The sequence below is a fragment of the Gambusia affinis genome, linkage group LG11, assembly GCF_019740435.1.
Source record: "Gambusia affinis linkage group LG11, SWU_Gaff_1.0, whole genome shotgun sequence".
In the NCBI taxonomy this organism is placed as follows: Eukaryota; Metazoa; Chordata; class Actinopteri; order Cyprinodontiformes; family Poeciliidae; genus Gambusia; species Gambusia affinis.
In genome coordinates this window covers 18,478,431-18,503,368 of record NC_057878.1, presented here as the reverse complement: position 1 = coordinate 18,503,368, position 24,938 = coordinate 18,478,431, and the positions used below count along the sequence as shown (strand labels likewise).

Below are 24,938 nucleotides of genomic sequence, written 5' to 3'. Positions count from 1 at the left end.
CCAGCCAAGAAACCGAATGTTGATTTAGGAAAATCAAAAAAATGTGTGTTTTTACTCTCATTAACAGCATAAAACAAATTATAGTCGTAGAAATAACTCAATCAATTAAAGCTACAGTATTATGTTTGTTAAAACCGTCACCATGTCATGACAGTTTGTTATGAGACAGATAAACATCGATCTCCTCCACCTCCTTCCTTAGCTGCTGTTAATTTCTGCAGAAATGCAGCGATCCCCACCAGACGCAACCAGTCACAAAACAGTCACTGGGCAGAAACTCAACATTTCAATATTTTTATCAAATTCAGGGTGCTGAATTTGTTGCAAGTTTGTGGAAATCTCAGAGTTCAAAGCGTGACCATTTACACACAGATACAGCTGCTTAGGTAATACCAGCCATGGTATTTGTCTCCATTTTAAAAGTATTAGTAAAACTTTTCCCAGCAGTTACAGCAGAGTACATGAGGATGATTAGCGCTGCCAATCACACTCATGTACTGGCTGGTCAACATTCCAACAGTGGAGAAACAGCTTACCGTTACAGGAAAACTGTTTATCCGCCATCATCAGTGGCCATTACAACTAGGCTGATCCTTCACAGCAACGTGCTGCAGCTTTAATTTGGGATTTTTAAGAATTTATTTGGAGCGTTCTTTAGTTTAAGGAGAATATGATCAAATGATGAAACACTTTTCTCTAATCCACACAAGATCACAATTACACACACAGTTTGTTAACACTTAAACATCCCAATTATATTTGGTTAAATGTCTCTGAGCGAGTTCAAGAAAAGCTAGAAATTAAGAAATCTGATGAGTCCTTAACAGGAAACCAACAATCTAGTAAATTCTGACAAAACAAAGTGATCAAATATACAGTCAGAATTATGCTGGATGCTTACAACATGTGGTTTCTCTGCAGAGGCCAACTTATCTTTAAATTACTGGATGTGTGTGTATTTGAGCCTCTATGGATGAGCTACATTAGACTAGAGTAGAACAACAACTAACTAACTAGCTAAATGACTAAAGCACAACATTGAAATGACTTTATAGAAAGGAATCAATTGAGATGAGAGTACAGAGAGGAGCCAGACCTTGGCTAACTGAGGTACAGTGACGGGGCCGTCGACACGACCGAGCTGACCGCACAGGTTGCTTCCCCATGAATAGACCTGCAACACACAGCAATTATTTCTTTATACAAATCTATTTCTTAGGGCACAAATTTATTTTTCAAATCCTCACAACATCCATCAGCTCAAATTAATTTAACAAACCCAAAAAAAAAAACACGAATCATTTTAAGGGCAAATTGAAAGACGGTGGCGTAGAACCAGCTTGACGGCAGATTGTTGTTACCTGACACTGTGCAGTGAGCGCCAGCGAATGGTGGGACCCCGCAGCAACTTTGATCACTTCCTGCCCTGTGAGAGACTTGATGCACAAAGGCTGCAGCCTAAACACACAGAGCACACACAACCATAGCAGCTGTGAGGGAAAAACGTGGATATGAATGTAACTATAAGCAACAAGTGTGTTAAAGAGGATCTATGATGCAAAATTCACTTTTTCCACATTTTTGTAATTCCTTCTGGGTCTGAACTCGAGTCCAGAGATGTATATTTAAAATTTTATCACAATATTTTTAAGTATTATTGTGATAGCAATAAAAATGATGATTGAAAACTATTAATCACTTCTTTGGGCACAGCATTCATAGCCCCACAAACATAAATGCTGTCAGTAAACTGCACAGAGAGACATTTTTGAATATGATCTGAATAACAGTTTTAACCGATTAAATGAAATTTATCTTTACAACAATAAATCAAAAATTTTATTATGACTTAAATTTTTTTAAAAAATACAATACAATAAATGGCAAAAACTGTTTCTAAAATAAAATAAAATTTTTTTAAAAAGCCCAGATCCTTAAAAAAAAAAATCCACCCAGTTCGGAAGAAGTTCATGTTTTTTGGTGTCTGGAAGATGAAAATCTTCAAAAATCTTCATTTTGTTAAATCACAATCCATGGGCATTGTGATGTTACTTAGCAACCCTAGCTAAGCCCAGCTTGTTACCTAGCAACCTAAACGGAACTCAAGCAAATTTGGTCAGTTGATTCTGACAGGAGCTCAAAACAGGCAGAACAGAGCAGACTGAAGCCTTAGTTTTGAACAAGAAATGTACTGAACCTGTTTTGAACTGGTTTTCATAAACCAGTTTAAGGAAGCGTAATCGGTCACCTTTAAAGTCCATAAGACAAACCTGGCCAGCTGGTCTCCGTGTCCCAGTTGTCCCTCAGACCCGCGTCCCCAGCTCCAGACTTCTGTCTCCAGGGACGGCAGCCCGTCTCCCGAATCATCTGGTCCTGCACCAGCACAGAGAGACCCGGACGCACACTGGTGGCGTCTCCGTGGCGACCCTGCATGAAAAAGGAAAATTTAAAAAAACATGACATGAGTTCATAACTGAGATAAAACCAAAGTGTTTAGGATCTATAATGATGTGGGCCTGCTTTTGCTCCAGAACCTCGTCATGGTTTCTTTTCGATTTACCAGAACAATTTAAGTAAAATTCTGGGGGAATCTAGTAGAAGAAGAAATGGATCATGACTGGTTTTCAGTTATAATGATAAAAATAGCAAAATGTGCAAATCCTCTGTGGAAAAAAAACTTTCCTGAACAACAAACAGTCATTCAATGCTGCAACTAACGATTCTTTCTAATATTATTCTACCAATTATTCAGACAATTTGTCAGAGAAAAAAAAAAAGAGGGACTTTCTGCTGATTTTTTATTTAACCACTTAAGCTTTTTTTATACAAAATTAGAAATACATTAAAAGATACAAATAAACTAATAACTCAATTCCTGTATTAAACAGGAATTTAAATACAAATAAGATAATTAACAATTATTTCCTAAAATGGAAAACATGGCAATCCTTTAGTGAACGCTTGATCATTTGTAGCAAAGGATGCATCTGCAACTTAAATCAATACGGACTAGTCTGTTGAGTGTTAACTGATTAATAATTGGTTAGAAAAAGATAATAGGCTTTTTTTAGCAATTTAAATCAGATGAAGATAAAACTGCCACTTGAGGAGTTTTGGGTAGAACATATTTGGGGTTTTTATCATTTCAAATGTAAAATTTATATATTTTTTGTACAGTTGGGGGTTAATATCTCCTCTGTGTTGTTCAGCAAATTACATTTTTTGAGTCTGCATACTCCAGTTAATGATTAATCAATTTCTATACTAGATTATGTCAATAATTAATTCATCAATTAATGGTTTCAGCCCTACACTCATTCACAAAATACATTAACCAGAAGGCTTTGAAGAGTTTGTGTTATTTGTGGCTAGGTTGTAAATCTTCGGAGGCCTCATCAGCCGACAGGAAGTTCACAGAAACACAAACTGACAAATTATTGAACCGATCAACAAGTGAAGCTGTTGGCCGACTTTCATTTTTATGACCCCGAAACTTCTGAAAACCCAGAAAACGGGAAGTTGATCTGCCAGACCTGCTTATTTTTAAAACCAAATGATCCTCCCTGTTTCCAGCTGATTTATGAACTGAACACACTAAAACTGGAACTGAATTCATTTGGTCAAATGTGAAGCTGTATGTTGTTCTCTTTAACCTAGAAAAGTAGGGAGTGGAAACATTTGTTCTCAGCTATGAGCTGTTCAGGTTGAAAATCTCCAACTGGAGTTTAATTTCTCAAGAGAGAGAATGAATAAAAAAAAGTTTGTTGACACACTGTCAAATACGGAAATGGGAGAGCAGAACTAGATAGAAATCATAATTATGTCCCATCGAAAGATCAAAGTTCTACCAAATCCAAATAGAGCTTAATTACCCAAATTAACATTTTCTACTCTACTTTTAAATTTCTCAAACAAAAATATAGAAAGTCTTAGTTTTTAATTGAGCACCGGTTTCCTGGCTCAACGTTGAAGGCTTCATGTATTAATCCCTTCATCTAAATCCTCCATAAACGAAAATAAACGAATTTCCCAAATAAACAGTCCGTCCGTTCACACCCGCCCGGTCGTACCGTGGGTGGGGGTTCCAGGAAGCGAGCGCCTGCCGCTCGCCGCCACGTTCCTCTTCTGGTGTGCATTTGTGAGGCTGCAGCTGGGCAGCGCCTGCCTCTCCCTCTCCACACAAAGACGAACTTCTTCCAGACACACCGGCGAAGACGAGAGCGAAGCAGACGACCCGCCGCTGCAGAACGGGAGGTCAAAGGTCAGATACTGAAGCACGGACTGTTTCCAGCAGACATTCGTTGATAAATACAGGGCTTCTGCTCCAATTTAAGGCTTTTTAAGACCATTATCAATGAAAAATAAGACCCGTGTCACGACGGAAAATTTTACATTTTATATTGTACTAGTGCCAAAATTATTTTGCACAAACTGATTGTAACGTCGTATAGTTTGGCAAAAGAAATGAGCCAGAGGCAAAGACAAAAGTTACACCTTTTAGCCAGGTAGCTAGAAACCATACATTAGCTGCTAGTTAGCGGTAGCGTCAACTGCCTCGAGACTCAAATGTTTGCCTGATTGAAAAGTGCCACGAGAAAAAAAACAAACAGATTTTACAAGATTAAATTTTCCTGCACAATAAACTTAAATTTTTATTAATTTCAGACATTTTAAGACCTTAACTTTAGGTACATGAATATTTGAGACTTTTGGACATCCATCCATAAACAGTAGCACATAAATAAGCAGGTTACTGTTGGATTGGCAAAAAAGGTGCCAAAGCAGCTCCAAAGACGTAATGTTGCCAGAATAGTCATAAATTCATAAGAAAAAGTTGTTTTAATGAGAAAAGAGCTTTATCAAGATCTTTATTTATCAAGATCCGATGTGAGCAGCTCAACAAGTAAGTGGTTCTTTCTTTTAAATGAATTCAGTTATTCAAAGAATTTGTTTCAAAGTCCTGGGCTAACAATAATTTAATGCATACGTGATAAAAGATCAAGTATTTTCTTATTTGTAAAACCAATACCAACTATAACTTCAGAAGATATTCAGTATTCCTCATTTTAACACACTTTGATTTATCATAAACTTACAACTTGAATTAAAAAGTCAGCATGAATAAGGTTTCATTTTTATTTTTCTCTCAAATTTATGACATTATGTTATTTGATGTTTTCATATTTTCTGAACAGGTCATTTTGTTTTAATTTGTTCTCAATCAAATTACTTGGTTAAATAAAGAGTAAATAAATTAATAAAATATACCAGAAAAAGGTCAGAAAACAGAAAAAGCCAATTTTCAGCAAATGCAAAATGTTAATCTCTTCTGACAAGTCGAAATATTAGAAATATTTTTTGAAAACTTTGAACAAAAACTGTTAGAAAAAATAAACTGAAGTTACCAATGTAAACAGTTTTACTGTGTTCAGACTAAAATTGGAAATCCAATTGAATCATTTTGACTTTTTCTCTTTTGGGAATCACACAGACTGAGCAGTCTTGATTAAATATTACTAACTGGGTTAATAAACTAACCTGGGAAACAATAAAATGCTCTGCAACAACTAAACGTATTAATCTGCTTTGATCATCAGGTCACAGAACCTTGTTTTGTACAGATGAAGTATTAAATATTCTCAGACTGATGACAGAAAGCGATTGTTTAAGCTGAAGCTCATCTTACTTGTTTGTCTGCATCTTGAAAATTGAATCGTCTTTGTAACTTGAAGTCAATAAATCTGAAGATGGAGTTGAAGAAATGCAGCTGTCCTCTGGGTGAAAGGTTAAAAGAGAGAAGATGAAGCATTACAGGAAAGAAAACAATATCCAAAACAAAGAAAAAGAAATCCAAACCGAACCTGATCCGGTCTGGCTGCTCACTGAGTCGGTGTCGCCTGTCGCCGTGGCGTTTTGTGACTCCGACTGAACAGAAAGTTTATCCAGTAAACTCTGGAGCTCCAGGTCATCAGAAAACGCAGAGTCCTTGTTGGCGGCCCAATCCGACGCCGGATTAGCTTTAGGGCTGCCGTCAGTCTGCAACACGCACTCCGTTCTGTTTCCCTCAGCCTCCACCCTGCTGCATGCTGGGAAATTCCTCCTGAAGGTTCAGAGAGCAGGAAATGGAGACATAAGGAAAAATATCTCAACAATCAGAAACCACTTCTTTTTTCTTCTTTTTTTTTTTAAGATGGAGGACATGCAGAGTGTTTAAGACATGGTACTGTTTAGGATTAGATCTGCTGTCATCAGAGAATGAAGATAAACTGGCTGAGGAGCCACGGCTGCTGCCAGATGACATTCCAGCCTGATGGAGCCGCGGCCTGGGAACCCGTCTCCGGGAAGAAGTCTGGAATGCACATCAAAGAGGAGAAACAGACAAAAGATAAGAACTATAAAACACTTTTCACATCCTCACACAAATTATCCGCTACATTCAGGCTTTGACTAGGCCTCTCCAGAACATTCACCTATATGTCTTCGTGAAGATTTTATTTTTTGGAAAAATCTGTATTTCTTTTTTTTTTGTTAAACACCAACACACTCAGCAAGACGAATGGTTGAATACAACACCAGGTTGTACAGTTTTCTGCAGTTTAAAGGATCAGTGTTATGTAATTTCAAGGCATATAGTTCCATTTTATAGCACAATAAATTAACTATGTTAAAATATGACTTAAAAAGATATTTGACTTAGTAATTTATCGCCTCTGTCTCTTTAAAAAAAAACGTCTGCTGTTTCTGAAACAATGCCCCTCTTTTAACCCTTTAACGTCTTTACCAGCTTTTCACTCAGAAGTAGCTCCTGTAATGAGATCAGCTGGTGCTCAGCTCCACCAGGTGTTTGCTAATTTCTACCGTCTAGTCTGAAGGAGCTGAGTGGGGGAGGAGCTACATCTCGAAGGTGGGGCTAGGTCCAACCAGGCATTCTGCCTTCTGAATGGTTGCCATGGAGATGAAAGGATTTGTCAAACCTGCTTGAAAGATTCAAAGTAACACTCCAGGTCTGTTTTTGATGAGTTAATGACATTACAATATGATGTAAAGCTAAACAAAAAAGTAGATTTTACATAATACTGTCCCTTTAATCAAATCACAATCATAATTAAATCACAATATCTCAAACGTTTCATACTTATATTAGTTCATTGCTCATTATTATAACAGGAACTGCTGCTATCTTTAACTTGCAGGAAACAAAAATGGCGTCTCTACCTCACTTCTTGTGACTTCAGAGAGCTCCACCCCGAGCGGACAGTAGACCGCTTCGTCGGCTGTAACCAGTTCCTCCCGGTCTGCCAACGGACACTGAGGTGATCGACCCCGCTCCCTGATTTTCGGGGCACTGTGAGCGCTAAAGTCCTGAGCAGGTAAACTGCGGACAAGTGCCAGGCTGTGGTAGGCACCACTTGCCACCTACAAGAGATGAAACAGAAACATCAAGAGTGTTTTTACACCTGGTAGTCCAGCAGACTTGATTTGATTGGGGACCAAAGTTGCAACATTTGCTGCATCTTCAGCTGGTCTGATTTGGTTTCACACTGCATTGTCAAATGATCCAAACTAATTGAAAAACTTGTTCCCCTCCTCGCCTGTGGTGGCGCTGCAGCAAGAGCCACTGAAGGAAATGACAGGAAATTCTCTGAAGACACAGAGCACAACTTATTTCTTCACTTAATGTAAACAAATATGGAGTAGCGTCAGGTTTGAGTGGTTGTAGGATTTATCTTTTCTGCTTGGTTAAAACCAGGAGCCATTTTTTCCATTAGACTCACAGGTTTGTTCAGGTTGTATTTACCCAGAATGCATTGTGCTATAGTTCTGTTCCTGCTTTTAGAGGGATTTCCGGTTCAAGCTGCACATCAACCAAACTGAGTCTTAAGCTTTTAAGTGGACTAGATTTTCCTCTTTTAAGTCCGGCCTGGTTTGATCCGCCTTAAGAGAACTCTAGTTTGATTGCCTAAAACGTTTAGTTGCTTTGGAGAGGAGTGAATCCACAATCAAACTCTGACATGGACTAAAAACAAACTCTTGTCTGCCTAAAAACCTAGCAGTTCCAATGTATATATGAATCCAAGTGAACCAGAAATCGCTCCAAAAGCAGCAAGTGGACTATAGCTCAAGGCATTCTGGGTAAATTCAACCAAAACCAACATGTTTGTTTAGCACTAGCAGGAGAAATGACTCATTGTCTTTTAACAAAGAAAAAAGTGAAAACCTACAACTGCTTAAATCTGATGGCACTTCATTTTTGTAAAAATTTTGTGAATAAGTAAGATGTGCTCAGTGTCTTCCTCAGTGGTTTTCATGTTGCTTCCTTCAGTGGTTCTTGGTGCAGCGCCACCACAGGCTAGGAGGTGTAGTGTGAAACCAAACAGTACCAGCTGAAAACATAACAAATGTTGCAGCTTTGGTTCCCAATCGAACCGATTCTACTGGACTATCTGGTCTGAAAACACCCTCAGACAGAAAAACATTTTATATATATTGCACAAAAACAACAAACATATTTCTGACCTGAATCACATGTCTGCCTGCCAGATGTTCAACCTTCACAAACAGATAACAATGAGAATCTGATTAATAAAATGAAATATAAGAGCAACTGACATTCAGCCTTGAGGATACCTTCTGAGGTTTCCACACAGGGAAGGTGTTGGTGACCAGGCCGAGCTGGCAGCCGCTCCCCCAGGCCCACAGCTCGTTTTGGGCCGACAGAGCCAGGCTGTGCTCCCGTCCACAGGCGAGGCTCACGACCCGAACAACCACGGGAGGAACGACCTCACTGTCCACCACGGTGACAGGACACGGCTCAGGAACTGTCACAGAGAAGCATTCACTTTATTATGACCTCAATAAACAGAAATATAACAATCAAATTCAACTTTTTAACGTCAACTCCTGTCATGAAATCAAAGTGTTTTGAATATTTCGAGGAGCAGCTTTAGAAAATGTGTAGATTTTTACAGCTTGTTGCTTTTGTCATGGTTTTCTATCAATATTTAATAACGACCCAACCACCTTGGACTCAAAGTTTAATGACACATCCAGGGTATATGAGTGGTTTAAGTCAGCAAATATTTGGCTGAAATTATCATCCACTCAAAGCATCCAATATGCTGAGGTGAGTGAATCTTCATCAGTGCAGACAGAGCTACTGCACGGTGTACAAACAGAATATATTATGTGAGGCGAAAACCTTTTAATTAAATTAGATTTTCGAGACGCATTTTGCCACTTTTTAGCACAGATAAATAACTGTTATCTTCAGCTGTTATTTAAAATGATGTTTATATCTAAGCTTATTGTAATGAGCTATTAATTGTGTTATAAATTAAAATGAGCCAAATAAATTCCATTTTGATAATCAATATTTTTTTGACGAATCATTTTGTTTGTTTGTTTTTGTAGTTGCACTTTATTTGGATATTGTGCAGTTTAATTTTCAAAATTAAACTTTATTAGTCTTTGAGAGGAAACTTGAATTATTATCAAAATATTACTTGAAAATTGTCTCAGAGCAATAATATCTTTTATTGCAATAATTTATGGACAATTCATCATCCAGTAAGATGAGTTATTATGACACGTCCACATAGATCAAGCTTTACTTAAAAGACATTTTACTTTGTAAATTGAAGCCTCTGTCTCTTTAAGAAGCTCCTGCTCTTTCAAGCACTCCGCCTTCAGTATATCATCACAGCAATGCGTTTCCATTATGCCGTTTGCAACTGTTCTCAGGAGCTTTGGCCTGAGAGGGCTTTGGGTTTCACCAGGTGTTTGCTAATTGCTGCTGCCACTAGTCTGGAGGAGCTGTGGAAGCTCGACTGAGGCTCCAAAGAGGAGTTTTGGAGAGTTTTGCCACAGAAGATTGAGGGATTCCTCAAACATGCATGAAAGAATAACATTATAATATGATATAAATATTAAACAACATTGATTTTACATTATGCTGCCCCTTCAAAACACACATTTTTACCAAAAACCGGTCTGACATGATGAAATAAACAAACCTGTAGTATTTATGACAGAGGCTCTGTCCGTCTGCCCACACTGTCCGGCAGTGTTCTCCCCCCACATGTAAACGCCGCCCTGCTCGCTTATCGCGCCGCAGTGGAAGCCCCCAGCGGCCACATGGACCACCGTCCTCCCCAGAAGCGAGGCCTCCAGCACCGGAGCCGACACCGGGACGCTCACCCCCCTCCAGGAAAGCTCCCCGAACGAGAACACCAGACCCCCTGGAAAAAAACACCAATCTAGTCACTGCAGAACAGAAGAGCAAGAGATTCAAGACGATTTACAATTCATATGACCTGCTCTTAGAGCTGAAATGATTAATCGAATTAATCAAGATTAATTGTGACTAATCATGATTAATTGATTACTGGAATAATTGACAGCCAAAAATTATTCCAGTCATCTAAAAACAATCCCAAAAATAATCAACAGATCAGATTTACACTGTATTGAAAGATACAGTCAAGAGAATAAACATTTTATTGCTCAAGTCAAGCAGAAATAGTTGAGCTTTTCACATGTTGGTGTTAGAAGTATGTTTAGCTGCAGATGCATCCTTTGCTACAAATAATTAAACGTTCACTAAAGGAATGGTGCAATTGCATTTCAGGCAATAAAATGTTTATTTTCTTATTTTCAAAAAAGAACTGAATTGTATATTTGCATTTTTTTTAAATGCATCTCTGATATTGCATTGAAAGGCTTAAAAAGATCTGTAGAAGGTGCCAATTTTTAATCAGATTAATTCCTAAATTAATTGCTAATTCCTGACAGCAGTAATGTTGTTTTTTTTACTTTTAAAATTAAAAGTTAATTTTAAAAGCAACTGACAATTATTTTAGAAATCAATTATGTTGATGATTAATCGCAATTAATCGTTTACATGTAGTTAATTAATTGTTGATTATTAACCACATAAGCCTTTTTATACAATATTAGAAATACATTATGAATAAAATCGTTCAATTTCTTTGTTAAATAAGAGAATAAACATTTTATTTCTTAAAATGCAATAACTTAGCAATCCTTTAGTTTCAGTTTGAATTTGGATAAATTGTGTTTCATTTTCTGAAAATTTAATAATTGATTTGTCACAATTAATAGTTTCAACTCTAAATACAAATATCTTAATTTCATTATATCAGCAAAAAAAGATCATGGAAAGTTTCTATTTATTCAGTCCAGTGTCTCACCGTTCCCAAGTGTCCAAAAGGCTTGTTAAAAATCAAAAACAAGGTCTTGGCAGCACTCCAAGATGAGTCCCTGAGTAGTAAAGTTTACATTAAAAACTCACCCTGTGCCAGGAGGATGCCGTGGTTTTCTCCCAGGGAGACGTGCATTACAGGCCTGGACAGCAGCACTGTCTCTGGGCAGAGCTGCTGGGTCCCTCCCCCTAAAGGCCAGACATGGAGGAGGCCTCTGTCTGGAGGCCGGAAGCCTCTCTCATCTGCAGGGCTGCCGGCACAGAAACAACAAACTGGCATTTAACTGAGCACAAATGCAAGTTAGAGCAAATGTTGCAGCTGATTACTAAATAAAAAAACAGATGAAAAGAAAAAAAAAAAAGCTATCAGAAGGTGAAAGATTGAAGAGATAAAAGAGTTAGCATACCAGCTCATTCATCCCTAAAGTTAAAAAGGCTTGTATGGGATCTGCACGCCCAGACTTGCTAACACACTTGAAAGAGGAAACAAATTTAAAACTCAAACGGTCGCTTTAAGTCTGAATCATAGTAAAGAATGAAACAGTCCTGTAAACGGGAAATTTCTAAATTATTTTCTTAATATATCGCAAAGTTTAAAAAAATCCTGAGCCACATTGATTATTTTTGCTGAAAGAGAACCTAATTTTAAACTCTCTTAAGGATTTTTACCTTTAGAAGCTCCTAAACTCAAGGGATAAACTAAAGTTGTGTCTGAGAATAAAATATAGCAAAAAGCCTGTTTAAAATTAAAATATCAGACATGTTACTAGCCATGGCAGAAAACATTTCATTTCTCTGTAAAATAAATGCAAAACATTTCACAGTTTATTGGGGATCATTTTATCAGAGATCCCATTTAACTGGATCAAGTGATAGATAAAAAAAATCATTTTATGATTCAAACTTACAGGATAAAAGACGAGATACAACAAAAACAAAACAGCTCCAGGTGAAGTCACCTGTACGTTGGCCCTTTCTTCACCATAAACACACAATTCTGTTTGTTAATTGATGTTATCAAACAGTTGTGACAAAATATGCAGAAAAAAATCTTAGACAGATGAATTTAACACTTTTTAAGGATGCACAAACACCCTGTTAATTATACAATCGTTTTCACATTATCATTCAGAAATATAGAAGCAAAAGGCTTGCTTTTGCTGTGAACCAACATTAATACACAAACCTAATTAAAAGTAACGCTCTAAGTTTAAAACTAAAGCCTAACATCCAAATTTTAAAAATGGTAATTTTGTTTTGAACCTGTTTCTAGTGGAAACAGATATCATCATGGTTTGCTCACCTTCCTTCTGGTTTCTCCATCACTTCATGCTCTCAGAGCTCCAGCCAGGTGACGGCCTCTTTATGAACATTTTGCTCAAAACTAATCTGTTGTCGCTTTTGATTACTTTCAGCTGACAAAGAGTGGAGCCTCCTCTGTCCTGAGTTGATGCCTCTTCTGCTCATTTGGATCCAGGTTCTTGTTTGTTGAACTTCTGCTCAACAGATAAGACAGATTAATACACTGCCAAACCAAATAATTCTTAAGTTTTGAACTTTAACACATCTTGCTTACAGAACCAACAACAATAACTTTAGCAAATTTTATTGGGATTTGATGTTCTACTAGATCAAAACTATCAAAAATCTTAAAAAAAACAATAAACAAAACAAAAATTCATATTCAGCATCTCGCAAAAAACGCACAAGTTTTTTGGGGTCATTGTCAACCACCTTAGAAAATCTGAATGCTAAAATATTTACCCACAATTCTTAGCAACAAAGGTAAAGCTCCACCTAATTGAATGGACATTGTGTGTGAAACCCAAATCCCTCGTCTTTTGTAACTTCCAACAAGCTTTCCAAAGTTTGTCCACCTTCCCTAACACCAATAAAGACAACTATCCCCACAGCATTATGATGCCATCACCATGTTTAATTGTTCAGGAGATTTTCTAAACTGACCATCTTCCCTTGGACAAAGTTTCTAGTTCGAAATGTTATTTTTTGGACGGTTATCTTAAAAAGATCAAATTAATGTAGAGAACCTGTTTTGTTTTGTTTTTATTTAGTTATTTTAGTAATTTATAAATATACCCAATATGTATTTAGCATCTAAATGGCAGCAATGTACCAAAAAGTTGCTTACTAACTGCAATTAAACAAGCAGAAGACCCCCTTCCCACAACTATTTAATGTGTCAGAAATTCAACATGGCAGCGCCCATAGACGTTGTTTCCAGTACTTCTTACAGACATAATTTTTATTTTCACTTTCCATGAGCAACCATTTTTAATTAGAGCTGCAGGCTCTACATGTAGCATTGATTTTATTTTATTTTCCTTTACAGGTGTGTCGTGTAAAATAAACATGCTTCTAAAAAAAATCTTACTATTTTGATCTGAAGAGCCGCCATATTTGAAACACAAAACATATTCGGGATAGTCAGAGTTGCTCCCGATTTTCTGGTGGGAAATTTGACTTGCAGGTGATTTTTCCAGGTGACTGGAATGTCAGAATGTCCCTGGAACGCAGCATATCCCCACAGCATGATGCCGCCATGTTGTATTCAAAATGGTCAAACTTTCCTGTAACTACTAACCCACTAAACAGTCATTGTGTTGATTTGATACTGATGTTGACTGAAGGTGGGTGTGTTTACCTTTTTAAGTTCAAAGGTAAAGAGGACTAAATTACACACTAAATTTATCATTCTTTATTATTTTAACAAAATCCAAATACAAAACATTAAATACCGTCCTTGCAATATCTTGTAAATAGTTGCTGAATTCATAATAGTCTTGTTTAGTCTTTATCCTTTCAAACTCTGCACAGAGAACCAGTTAAAGTGAAGGGAACCGATTTATGACCATCCTCTTTCCTATCTTCATGCGGGATGTTCTGTAAACACACCACTGATTTATTATAACAGCTCAATTTATTTATTTATTGTTAAAGTCATTCACACTCTGAACTTCCTGACAGACATGCGTATTACAGTTTGACACCAGAAACAAACCTTTTCTCTTTCTATACACTTTCTCTGTATTCGCACACTGCTAATTCAATAGAAAGTAAACGATTTCTTTCAATATATTCGGCAGTCGAATAGCGATTTAACTGAGCGGCTAGCGCAGCTACTGAAGCTAAACAAGCTAATTAAACTTACCAGCGACTCCATCAAACTCGGCTGGAAGTGAAGAAGCTGTTTGACGCGGCGCCTTTCGGTGAGTCCGGATAATCTAGTGTGACTGGCAGCGCTGATACGATGAGCTAATTAATTTGCAGTGATTAAATCACTGCAGGAGCTCAGAAAGCAGAAGTAGACTTGATGTTGTCGGGAGGGACGATAACTGTGCGATGGAATCCGCGTAGGGACAAACATCGCGGTGACGACACACCGGTAACTGCCGTTGATGAGACTGTGACAGAAAAGCGGTGGTGTACAAAAGAGGTCCCACTCCGATGCCGTTATCACTGCCGTCAGTTGTAGAGATATTCTATTCTACGAAAGAGGGCATACTCTGATTCAATTTCAAGAGCTGTGATATTCTTAATTGGATCAGGGTAAAATAGAAAGTTAAAATTATAATAGAAAGTTTTGAATTTGTTTTCTGCCTTATCTTAAAGCTTAATTTACACAATTTTGATTTACAAAAAAAAAAAAAATCAAAAGTAAATAAATAAACAACTTATGGCTACTATTTATTTATTTATTTATTTATTTATTTATTTATTTATTTATTTATTTATTTATTTATTTATTTATTTATTTATTTATTTTTAACCTCAAAACATATTCTTTAATTTAAGTATCATAAACAAAACTTTACTATTTTACCTCTTACTGTGTTCTGATAAACTTTGTTTAGAGACTCTTATTATACTGTATTATTTATAGTGTTTTACTAAAGTTTATTCCTGAAAGTCTGATAAAACATTTTTGTTATATTTTAGATATTTTTTTATGACTTATAATAAAGAAATGAACATTTCAGCTCTAATATTTAACAACAAAATTAATACTTTATCCTGGAAATTGAACCACAAATATAGATTTTCCATACCAAGAGTAGATTTTTGAACATTTAATAAATTTTTGTAAAGTGTATAATATATAAGAATACCAATAAATTTGATAATTATCCATTAGAGTTATTTATTTGCTTTTCACAATGCATGCATAGTAATGCATGCATCTGAACAGCAGAGGTCTCACTCATTTGAGCTGCAAAGCACCCAGATAGGATACAACACATTTTTGACAATAAACAGGAGAAAATACAAGGAAATAGCTGTCTATACTTATCATTCAATGTAAAACTATAAAGATTTGATCCAATGAATGGGTAATCAAAACTAAATGAATAAGAGTTAAGGCATTTTTATCACTTTACATCAAAATGACTGATGGTTGGTACAATAAAACAAACTATAGAAATGGAAGTATTTGATGCTCTTTGCTTTTTTCAGGTTTAATGTTAAGCTAAGATAGATTAGATAATGATAAAATGACAATATTTATGGAAGCGTAACAATTTCTACTTAAATAGAACAAACATAATTGGCGATATTTAAATATTTTTCAGAATGAAAACAAATGAGGCTAATATGTTTAAAAAGTTTAATCTACTTAGGAACATGTAAAGAAATGACTTCCACAGAGAGGCATTGGGAAAAGATGTGATGGTTGGAGGCATGCCTCAGATGGTGATCCTCTGATGTAATGCTCCTACAAATTGCTCTGTGGAAATACGCGTTTGTCATAAAAATCTTGTCTGTCAACAAGTAATAAATCATAATATCATCAGTAATTTTTCTTAACTCTTGAGCTTTGTCTTATAGACTGTAGGTTTAATAAAAGTAGTCTACTTTGATAAAGATGCTTTTAGCTTATTATTAAGATGCTTGGCAATCTTGGAAATATGCAAAGTTCATTGAGCACGCTGTCTGTTACAAAAAATGGTATAAAATCAGTTTTCGTTTCACTCTCCTGAACATGTGTGATTACATATAAATTTCTGCATTCAACAAGTCAAACACATATCTCCAAAATACCTTTACTGTACATTTAAAATTATTTGTTTTGTTGTAGTTGTATTTTTAACAGCACAAATGCGTAAACAGTCCCGCCTATTTGGATGTTGAAGTTACGACACAGGGGCATAGTGTCCTAATTCTTACATTTTTACACACTTGTAAACCTGTGCACTCAAACCCTGGTCCCAGACTTCACAGAGGGGCATAGGGCGATCACTGAGCTTTGGGACTGGGCCTAACTCCCGGCACATCATATTCAAAACTCCCGCTAGCTTTCCCCAATGAGTGAAAGTTAAACATCAATATTATTACGTCAGGTAATATTTAGTTGTAAAATGTTTGGTTTACTAAAGTATTTAATTTATTACTGAGCAAATAGATTTCACTGATTAAAGTTAAGCCTTCAAACATAGTAGCTATAATTAACTGTAATGGCTTATCAGAGAGCTGCAGAGTATTACATTTGCAAATGAATAATCTGCTTATATTTATGTGCAATACACGTTTGAACATTTTAGACATTTCCTTTTTTACTATGGAACAGCCTTTACTACAAAATGTGAATAATAATACAGAAATCACGAGTAATACATGACTAAATAACAAACTTTGTTTCAGTTTTTGTTCACCGCTCTGTGCTTCATGTTGTCGTCGTTGCTAGGCAACCTGAGGTACACCGAGCTGGAGGCTTCCGACGGTCCAAATTCACGTCGTTCAAAGGATGCTGACCCTTAATTTGGACACAGCTAATGACCTGACAGCATCACAGTTTCCCTCAAAGGTCAGTTTACTATCAATAACTGCACACAGACATTTATAGAAGTCTGGATATTATTATTGTTATTATTATTATTATTATTATTATTATTATTATTATTATTATTATTATTATTATTATTATTATTATTATTATTATTATTATTATTACTATTTTACAATGAATCATCAGTTTGTTTTTAATTTTATAAATGTATTGGACGTCTTGTTTATTTTGGTTAATATTTCTTGCACAAAATGTGGCATCAGTGTTGAGAAATTTAAGAATTTTTTTAAGCTAATTTCCTCTTGGTGGTTATTCTGGAGGAATAAAACAACATCTGAAGTAGTTTGTGAATCTTACAAATGTTCTTCATGTTACTCAATAACACCATTTGTTAAATTATTTGTTTAAGATTTTTAATTAAAGGTTTAGTTATTTCGGTGGATGGAGTTAAGCATTAATTGTGTCTAATTTCTGTTAGTTTTTTCTTGATTCTGCACTTCAGTGTGTGAAAACTGAAAACCAAACAGCAGAAAATCTCTAAAATAATCCGTAATGCCTTTTAAAACTAACAAACAGATCTCAGTTTTTCAAGAAACTAAAACTGGTTTAAGACAATTGATCGATTATGACATAAAAGTTAACAGAGTCCTTGAATCTTCCCAGAAACGGGTAATCATCCTGGATAATTTGATTTACCATCATAATTCATTGTTGCACAGCGGTTTCCACTATAAGGCTGTCCAGGACACCAGTTTGCATCCAGAAAATTGCTTCCATCACTCCACAACCAAACAGAACTCTGGAAACAATAATATTACAGCTTATATATTTCATTCAATAATTTATTGAAAAAACTACAAAAAGCATTTGTACTGATACCTCTTGTGCATTAGTGCCTCCAATCCACGTCTCCACGCAGGAATTCACTGAATCTATTATCAGCCTGTGAATAAACTGGTATTCCTCATAACTACGGATTGATGCAAGGTTAGCCTGCATGGTCAAGCAGTTTTTCTGCAGAGGAGACAGAAGTAGTGTTTAGTATCAGATAACTAATAGTGTACAAGAAAATTGGTGATAAAAGGGACAGGAGGTCACCTCAGCTTGAGCCCAAGTTCTATACGCTGAAAAGTACCGATAGCATATTTAAGATTTACTGTAAGTAGTTATGTAAAACATGTTTTTATTCAATTTGATCTTGAGATATGGTCTTGGTTTTGAACTTGGAGACTGTGGTAAATAAGAGTCACCAAGGTAATGACTGTAAAAAAATTTTAGAGTTTTTAACGTGTTTTTATACTGAGAAGTGTGCAATAAAATTTTTTTAAAAAAAAGCACAGTTTTGACAGTTTTGACACTCCTCAGACTGGAGTGTAAATATACTCCATTCTGAGGAGGCAGGAACGACCATTTAGATTATGGCCTGTCAGCTTTTCTGTTTTGTTCAATGACTCAAATACAGTAACCGTAATATGTGAACAGAAACAAAACAGGAAAGCCGACAGGCTTATAAGAACACGTGTTATAAAAACATGTTTTCTGTAACTACTTACAGTAAATCTTAAATCTTTATGATATTACGAGAATGATCAGATCAATGATATCACAGGAATGACTATAAAAGATTTTTATAGCTTTTAACTGTAACTTACAGGAAGCTTATTTCCCGTCTCTCAGACCTTTGACTTCTTGCTTAAACAGCAGTTTATTGTTCCAGTTCACCACAGATCAGGTCAAGGACAATAGAAAACCTTTAGACTTACTGTAATTTTCAGATGGAAGGACAGTTTTCTAGTATATATTTATATGTGAAAAATCAACTTACTTAGAGGCAACATGTAAAGCAAATAATGGAATTACATCATTTGGAATAGTTATTCCGAATTGTATAATATGGAAATAAGAAAATAAGTTTACTATGAGTCCCAGTTAAAAACTCTAAAATTCTTTTTCAGTCATTACCTTGGTGACCCTGATTCACCACAATCTCCAAGTTCAAAACCAAGACTATATCTCAAGATCAAATTGAAACATTTTCTCTAACACATATTATGAGCATAAAACATCCCAGGTAAAACTGAGTTTATGTTTTAGGCTTGATGAAATGAGCTTCATTTATTCTTTTCATTGGCTGCTGGTTCAGTGTAGCTTATACAAGACTGGAAAGAGCAAAGTTTGTTTGACAGTATATAAACGCCTTCTATGTTTGTCTCAGGTCCAGTAGGTTGACTTCATGACAGACACATTCAGGTTCTCTGCATTTATTTTAACAAAAGAAGAAATCAAGTTGGTGGTAAACCACAGTCCAGCTGCTTCTGCCCCTATACATTAAACAAAATACAATAAATAACCCTAAACAAACTACAAAACAATAACTCCCAATGAGCACTTAACAGCAATTGTCATCAGTTAACGGTTGTAAAATTAAACATAGCTAAAATGGACAACAGTAACAACGATGACAGTTAAAGACATAGCAAAATTACTTATGAAACACTGTATATGATTAAATTTGTGTAAAATATATGTTAAAATATAATACATGTAAAGAAAACAGAGCTGATCCTAATAGATACCACAGTTACTAGGCAACAGAAAAAGGGGGAGGGGCTATCAGTTACTGGTTTCTATGGTAACCACCAACCGTCAAGAGCAGCCCAATAGAACTTAATACGCCAATAAATATCTGGAGAAGCTACTTCTCGACTAAACAAAATAAACTCTAAAGATAAACAAATTTTGACAAAGCAAAGTAAAACCCAAACACGTAGCAATAGGGGAAAAGAAACTCTTTTAATTTCACAGACTCTTCAGTATGTTTTATTTTATGTACATAGGAACAGAAATATAGTTACAAATGAACATAAATTATAGAAAATGTAGTGAATTATTACTAGGTTTTGGACATTGAGACAAAGGATTTTACCGTCAAAACCACATAAAGGCTTTGACAGTTAATAATAAAAGTTAATAATAAAAAAAATTATAATAAAAGTTAACAAACTATTGAAACAGGCCATTTAAAAGATAAGATAAGAATGATAAAAAAAAGATAAAAATGTGCCAAGAACATGTGTCTAAGATGTACGTACCAAGTTTATGGTTCAGGAACCAGAGGCAACAGTATATAAGAGATGGTTTCCAATCCTTCCAAACACTAAACCCAAAGCTACAGAAACCAAGCTGAAGAAGAGAAAATAAATCTGCTGCCAGGTTGGTGAAAATCACTTTACCTGCATATCCATTTATTATTTTACACAATGATTTTCTGAATGCATGCTTTCTTTATCTTTGCAGACGGTGATTTAGTTTTCAATCAGTATCTTTTCCACAATGAAGACTCTGACTTTGCTTTTTTGTGCCTTCTTGGCTCTGAACCAAGCTGCTGGTAAATATGTCTCCAATATAAGAATTGATAGATGCTATTTGATTTCAGAACAGCTTCACTGAATACTATTCAGTTGTTCACAATGCCGGGTACTAACAAGATAACACACAGTAATGTAAATTTGATACTAAAAGCTCTGTTAAACTCACAGTTGTTCCTGAAAGACAAGATGAAAACTTGGAAAATGCAGGTCAGTAAATCTTAAAATGTTTTCATATAACTAAAATAAGATATATATTAACAAACCAAAATTTTTCCCCAAAGAAGTCCTTCAACCTGAGGCTGGGGATGCTGTTCCAAATGGTGAGTCTGATTCATTTTGTTTGTAATTTATTGATACATTTATTGATAAATACCACTCATCATATTTATTATTGCTACAGGAAGGACTTTACATTAAATTGTTAGAAACCTCAGCTCAATTCTTACAGAAATATCAGTCATTTTGAGAAAAAATGTTGTGGTGATAACTTATGTTATCAGATTATTACTATGATTATTATTTCAGTTGTGTGAAATAACAATTATTTCAAATGAGTGCATTTTTTCTCTTTTTGAGAGAGGCTGACAATAAAAGTTAAAGGTTTGTTTTTATTTTGTTGTGCAGTTTTATTGATAAAAGTATAATAATTTTTAAAACACTCATTCAAAAATCGTTTGTTTGAAAATTGACCGACTCTTTCTGGAGTAATTTCTTGGATGGCTACTTTTAACTTTCACTTTTAGAGTAAATATATGTTGATATATTTACTAGAGTACATTTTCGGGTCCTGTGTTTAACAGAGTTTTCACTGTGTGTTGTCAGAAGACCTCGAGGTCATGACTGTTCAGTCTTGTTCTTGGGGCTGGTCTCTGTTCAACGGTCGATGCTATCGGTACTTTTCAGCGTATAGAACTTGGGCTCAAGCTGAGGTGACCTCCTGTCCCTTTTATCACCAATTTTCTTGTACACTATTAGTTATCTGATACTAAACACTACTTCTGTCTCCTCTGCAGAAAAACTGCTTGACCATGCAGGCTAACCTTGCATCAATCCATAGTTATGAGGAATACGAGTTTATTCACAGGCTGATATTAGATTCAGTGAATTCCCACGTGGAGACGTGGATTGGAGGCACTAATGCACAAGAGGTATCAGTACAAATGCTTTTTGTAGTTTTTTTCAATAAATTATTGAATGAAATATATAAGCTGTAATATTATTGTTTCCAGAGTTCTGTTTGGTTGTGGAGTGATGGAAGCAATTTTCTGGATGCAAACTGGTGTCCTGGACAGCCCTATAGTGGAAACCGCTGTGCAACAATGAATTATCTAGGTAAATTAAATTATGCAGGATGATTACCCGTTTCTGGGAAGATTTCAGGACTTCATTGACTTTGATAATATACATTCTTTTATGTCATAATCGATTAATTGTCTTAAACCAGTTTTAGCTTCTAATAAAACTGAGATCTATTTGTTAGTTTTAAAAGGCATTACTGATTATTTTAGAGTTTTTCTGCTGTTTGGTTTTCTGACTTGTCTTTCTGTTATTCACAGTAAATGGGTGCTGGAGGAGCTATCCCTGTACCAACACTCGTCCATATGTATGTGTCAAGAGAAATTGATGACACCATGGCTCCCCAAGATGTTAAAAACAAACAAGCAAATTAAAACTTATGTTTTTGTTTTGTTGATCTGCATTAATAATTTTATGTCAAAAACATTGTATTTTAATTAAAGCCTTTTTGGTTTTGCTTTTAATCTTTACATGTAAAGCTAATGCATGTATACATCATACTAAATGTAGTAACACAATTTGTGCAATAAAAAAAGATTTAAAAAACATTGGATTGTCTATTATTGATGCTTTTACATCAGTACTTCAAGTCAAGATCTTCAGTAATCTGATCTGATGTTCAAATGTTTGACGTTTTTCTTCACATGAACATTTGGGTTTTACTGCTCTTACAGCACTTTATGGATCAGATAATTATGACAATTAAGTTCTGTTTTTACCCAATTTTCACACGGTTTGGTTTGTTACAATGGCAGATATAAAGTCACGATGCAGGATGTTGTCAAACATAAACATTTTGTGGTGTCGTGCTGAAATACTGTGTTTTATGCACTTTAACAAAGACAGCCTATGGCATAATAAACGCTCAAACGAGTAGTTTTTTAATATTAATGAAGAAACAAGTTAATCTCTCCTCCCTCCACACACGATGGTTGTCTCTTCTTTTCTTTTTCCCCATTCTTTTTCTATTTACCCATGTTCGTGATTTGCTCTTATTTGCAATTTTAGTGTTTTCTACATAAAAGCATCCAGCAGGTTTTGGCTCAAACTTTTACAACAACTCTTAAAACAGAGAGAGGGGGAAAAAAAATGAGCAACGGCTGGTATTTCAGACAAGGAACATTTAATATTTTTCTTGTGTTGGATCCAAACATGTGTTAATAGTGGCTACTGATAGCATCTTATTTCATTTCTTTTTTCCAGGTCATCTTATATTCAATGTCAACGTAAATCCTTTCAATTACGGTGGGTGTGGTCATCTCAAACTTTAACATTGTAAACTAAAAATTGAGAGTTGATCAAATTTGTACAAACCAATTAGATCAGCAGATTCTGAAACTAGACTGTTTTGAACCTTATAAATGTGTAGGACCTGAATTCATAAATATGTACCATCACTGTTGAGAAGAATGGAAAGGAATAAGCAGAAGAAAAGGCTGGAACCAGTTTTAACCACTCAGTTTGAATGAAACTGAGGGCTGCGTGAGATTAACAGCCGGAAGTTATGTAGTCATTAATAGCAGTGGTTGCCATTTATCTAAAATCTGACATAATGTGCAAGAATCTTGCATCATCCCAAGTTAGAGTGTTTTATAAACATTTAAGGTTATTTAATAATAATGCATTTAAAGGATTAGGACTTTTAAAATGATGTCCTAAGACTTGGCTCCAGTTTCACTCACTTTTGCCAAAACCTGACCATTATCAAGGGATTTTATTAAAAAGTTGAATTATCAGACAATTTGTTTGAAATACCAACCAGATACCAAAGCAACAGTTTGAGACTTATAAGAAATTATTTTAGCACCAACAAACCTAGAAAGGTTACATTCCTAATGAATTATAAGTTGGTTATTTGTAAAGTTCATACAATCTCACAGCTATCATGTACAGTCAGTTATCTATAGGCTAATCAAATAAGGGCTAATAGCTACCATGAAAGCTATTACAGACATCTTTGTATTAATAGGGTGACCAAACGTCCGTATATTTCACGTCCTCTCCCGGGCGTCCCGGGATATTTTTAGAAAGTGAACCCCCCCCCCCTCCGGTCCAACGTGTCGTGGTGTTGCCGTCTCACCCCCCTATGTCCTATGTCCTAGATCTGGTAGTTTTTTAGTATATTTCCCCCTGGTAACTCATAAAATCTCACTTCTGAATACAAAGAGGATGAACTACTCTTTGTACTCGTTCTAAATTACTATAACGTACGGTAAGTTAGCTACAAGCCAGTAGCTAAACCAGCTAACAGCTAACTTGTCTATTCTATGTTAATTTAACTATTAGCTAATTTAGCTAAAAGTAATAGCTAACATATTTCATGTATCATAACTAAGCTAATGGCTTCTATCTGTAATAATAGCATTGTAGGCTATATTAGTCCACAAAAATGCAAAGAACAACAAAGTTAAATCTTGTCGTGCTCGTGTTTTTACATTTCACATTATTAGTGTTGCAACACTTTTTTGTCAAATTTTTTGCATTTTATATATTTTTAGTGTTTGTTTTTGTTATTGCTGTTGTTTATTATGATGTGCACTGCTGCCTTTCTTCACTACGTCATCCATGTTAAAGAAATCTTGATCTCAATGGATTTTAATCTGGTTAAATAAAAGTTTAACTTAATTTAATACGATAAGCTAAGTAAAATGATGCATCTTGTAAGTGCTGTGTTTATTTGTATTGAAGACATGTCTTACAGATGCTGTTCATCTGCCCATGTGAACCACTCTCTCCTTCATAAAGCCTGAAGGACTTTTCCAAACAGTTTTAAAGGATCACAATAAAGCCTCTCCTTCTCGAAAACAAAATATCTGGAGCATGCCAAACTTAAAATGTTTGCACGTATTGTAACTTGGCATCTGATAAAAACCAACAACAAAAGCCCAAACTCGATAGAACTCTCAAAAGCAGACACACTTGTAACCTCATGTCGTGACCTGAGCAGCCTGGATTTCTCCTACCAAGCTCTCGTAAAATATTACTGCTGCTGGAAACAACACAACCCAGGTTTACAAGGCTGCAGAGGCTGTGTGTGTGCATGTGTGGGTGGGTAAACCCATGCAGGGTTACAGCCAGGCCACAGAGACGCAGCAAGAGTGGCTTACTGACCACAGCGTCCTGCGCTCACACGAACGTTCGTCCCTTCAGGGGAAAGTCATTCATTCATTCATTCATGCTTTTTGAATGAATGATGCTTGATATCTTACTTTGTGCAAATATTCTGTTTTGAGAATTGTTACCGTGA

The 24,938-nt window shown here is 35.6% G+C and overlaps 2 protein-coding genes and 1 long non-coding RNA gene across 11 annotated transcripts in view; 1 reads left to right on the top strand and 2 right to left on the bottom strand.

Moving 5' to 3' along the window:
* The window catches only part of LOC122839311 (alsin-like), a 35,415-nt gene extending 20,752 nt beyond the window's left edge, over positions 1-14,663 (bottom strand). For all 3 annotated transcript variants that reach the window (XM_044130759.1, XM_044130760.1, XM_044130761.1), the window contains exons 1-14: positions 14,391-14,663; positions 12,525-12,717; positions 11,312-11,472; positions 10,014-10,238; positions 8,629-8,819; positions 8,518-8,550; positions 7,216-7,416; positions 6,225-6,349; positions 5,862-6,100; positions 5,687-5,774; positions 4,071-4,240; positions 2,271-2,427; positions 1,362-1,458; positions 1,097-1,174 (exon numbers count right to left, since the gene is read on the bottom strand). In XM_044130759.1, coding sequence (XP_043986694.1) covers positions 1,097-1,174; positions 1,362-1,458; positions 2,271-2,427; positions 4,071-4,240; positions 5,687-5,774; positions 5,862-6,100; positions 6,225-6,349; positions 7,216-7,416; positions 8,518-8,550; positions 8,629-8,819; positions 10,014-10,238; positions 11,312-11,472; positions 12,525-12,544 — 1,785 coding nt within the window. In that variant the 5' untranslated portion in view covers positions 12,545-12,717; positions 14,391-14,663. The remainder of the gene's footprint in view (positions 1-1,096; positions 1,175-1,361; positions 1,459-2,270; positions 2,428-4,070; positions 4,241-5,686; positions 5,775-5,861; positions 6,101-6,224; positions 6,350-7,215; positions 7,417-8,517; positions 8,551-8,628; positions 8,820-10,013; positions 10,239-11,311; positions 11,473-12,524; positions 12,718-14,390) is intronic.
* Positions 14,664-15,881: 1,218 nt separating this feature from the next.
* Positions 15,882-18,338, bottom strand: LOC122839313. 2 transcript variants are annotated; one of them, XR_006372026.1, is made up of 3 exons: positions 17,904-18,323; positions 17,721-17,823; positions 15,882-15,965 (listed from the first exon to the last, which is right to left on the bottom strand). It is a non-coding gene; the product is annotated as an uncharacterized LOC122839313 (long non-coding RNA). The 2 variants fall into 2 exon arrangements; XR_006372027.1 differs by lacking the exon at positions 15,882-15,965 and having other exon boundaries at positions 17,441-17,823; positions 17,904-18,338.
* On the top strand, positions 15,960-22,206 carry LOC122839312 (ladderlectin-like). Of its 6 annotated transcripts, XM_044130764.1 has the most exons (9): positions 15,960-17,042; positions 20,133-20,237; positions 20,322-20,412; positions 20,564-20,602; positions 20,677-20,715; positions 21,218-21,324; positions 21,409-21,543; positions 21,625-21,727; positions 21,952-22,204. In XM_044130764.1, the coding sequence occupies exons 3-9, from the start codon at positions 20,358-20,360 to the stop codon at positions 22,017-22,019; spliced, it is 546 nt and encodes a 181-aa protein (XP_043986699.1). In that variant the 5' UTR covers positions 15,960-17,042; positions 20,133-20,237; positions 20,322-20,357; the 3' UTR covers positions 22,020-22,204. The 6 variants fall into 6 exon arrangements, with proteins under 6 accessions (XP_043986699.1, XP_043986700.1, XP_043986703.1 ...); XM_044130765.1 differs by lacking the exon at positions 20,133-20,237 and having other exon boundaries at positions 21,952-22,205; XM_044130768.1 differs by lacking the exon at positions 15,960-17,042 and having other exon boundaries at positions 18,380-20,237; positions 20,680-20,715; positions 21,221-21,324; positions 21,952-22,206.
* The last annotated feature ends 2,732 nt before the right edge of the window (positions 22,207-24,938 follow it).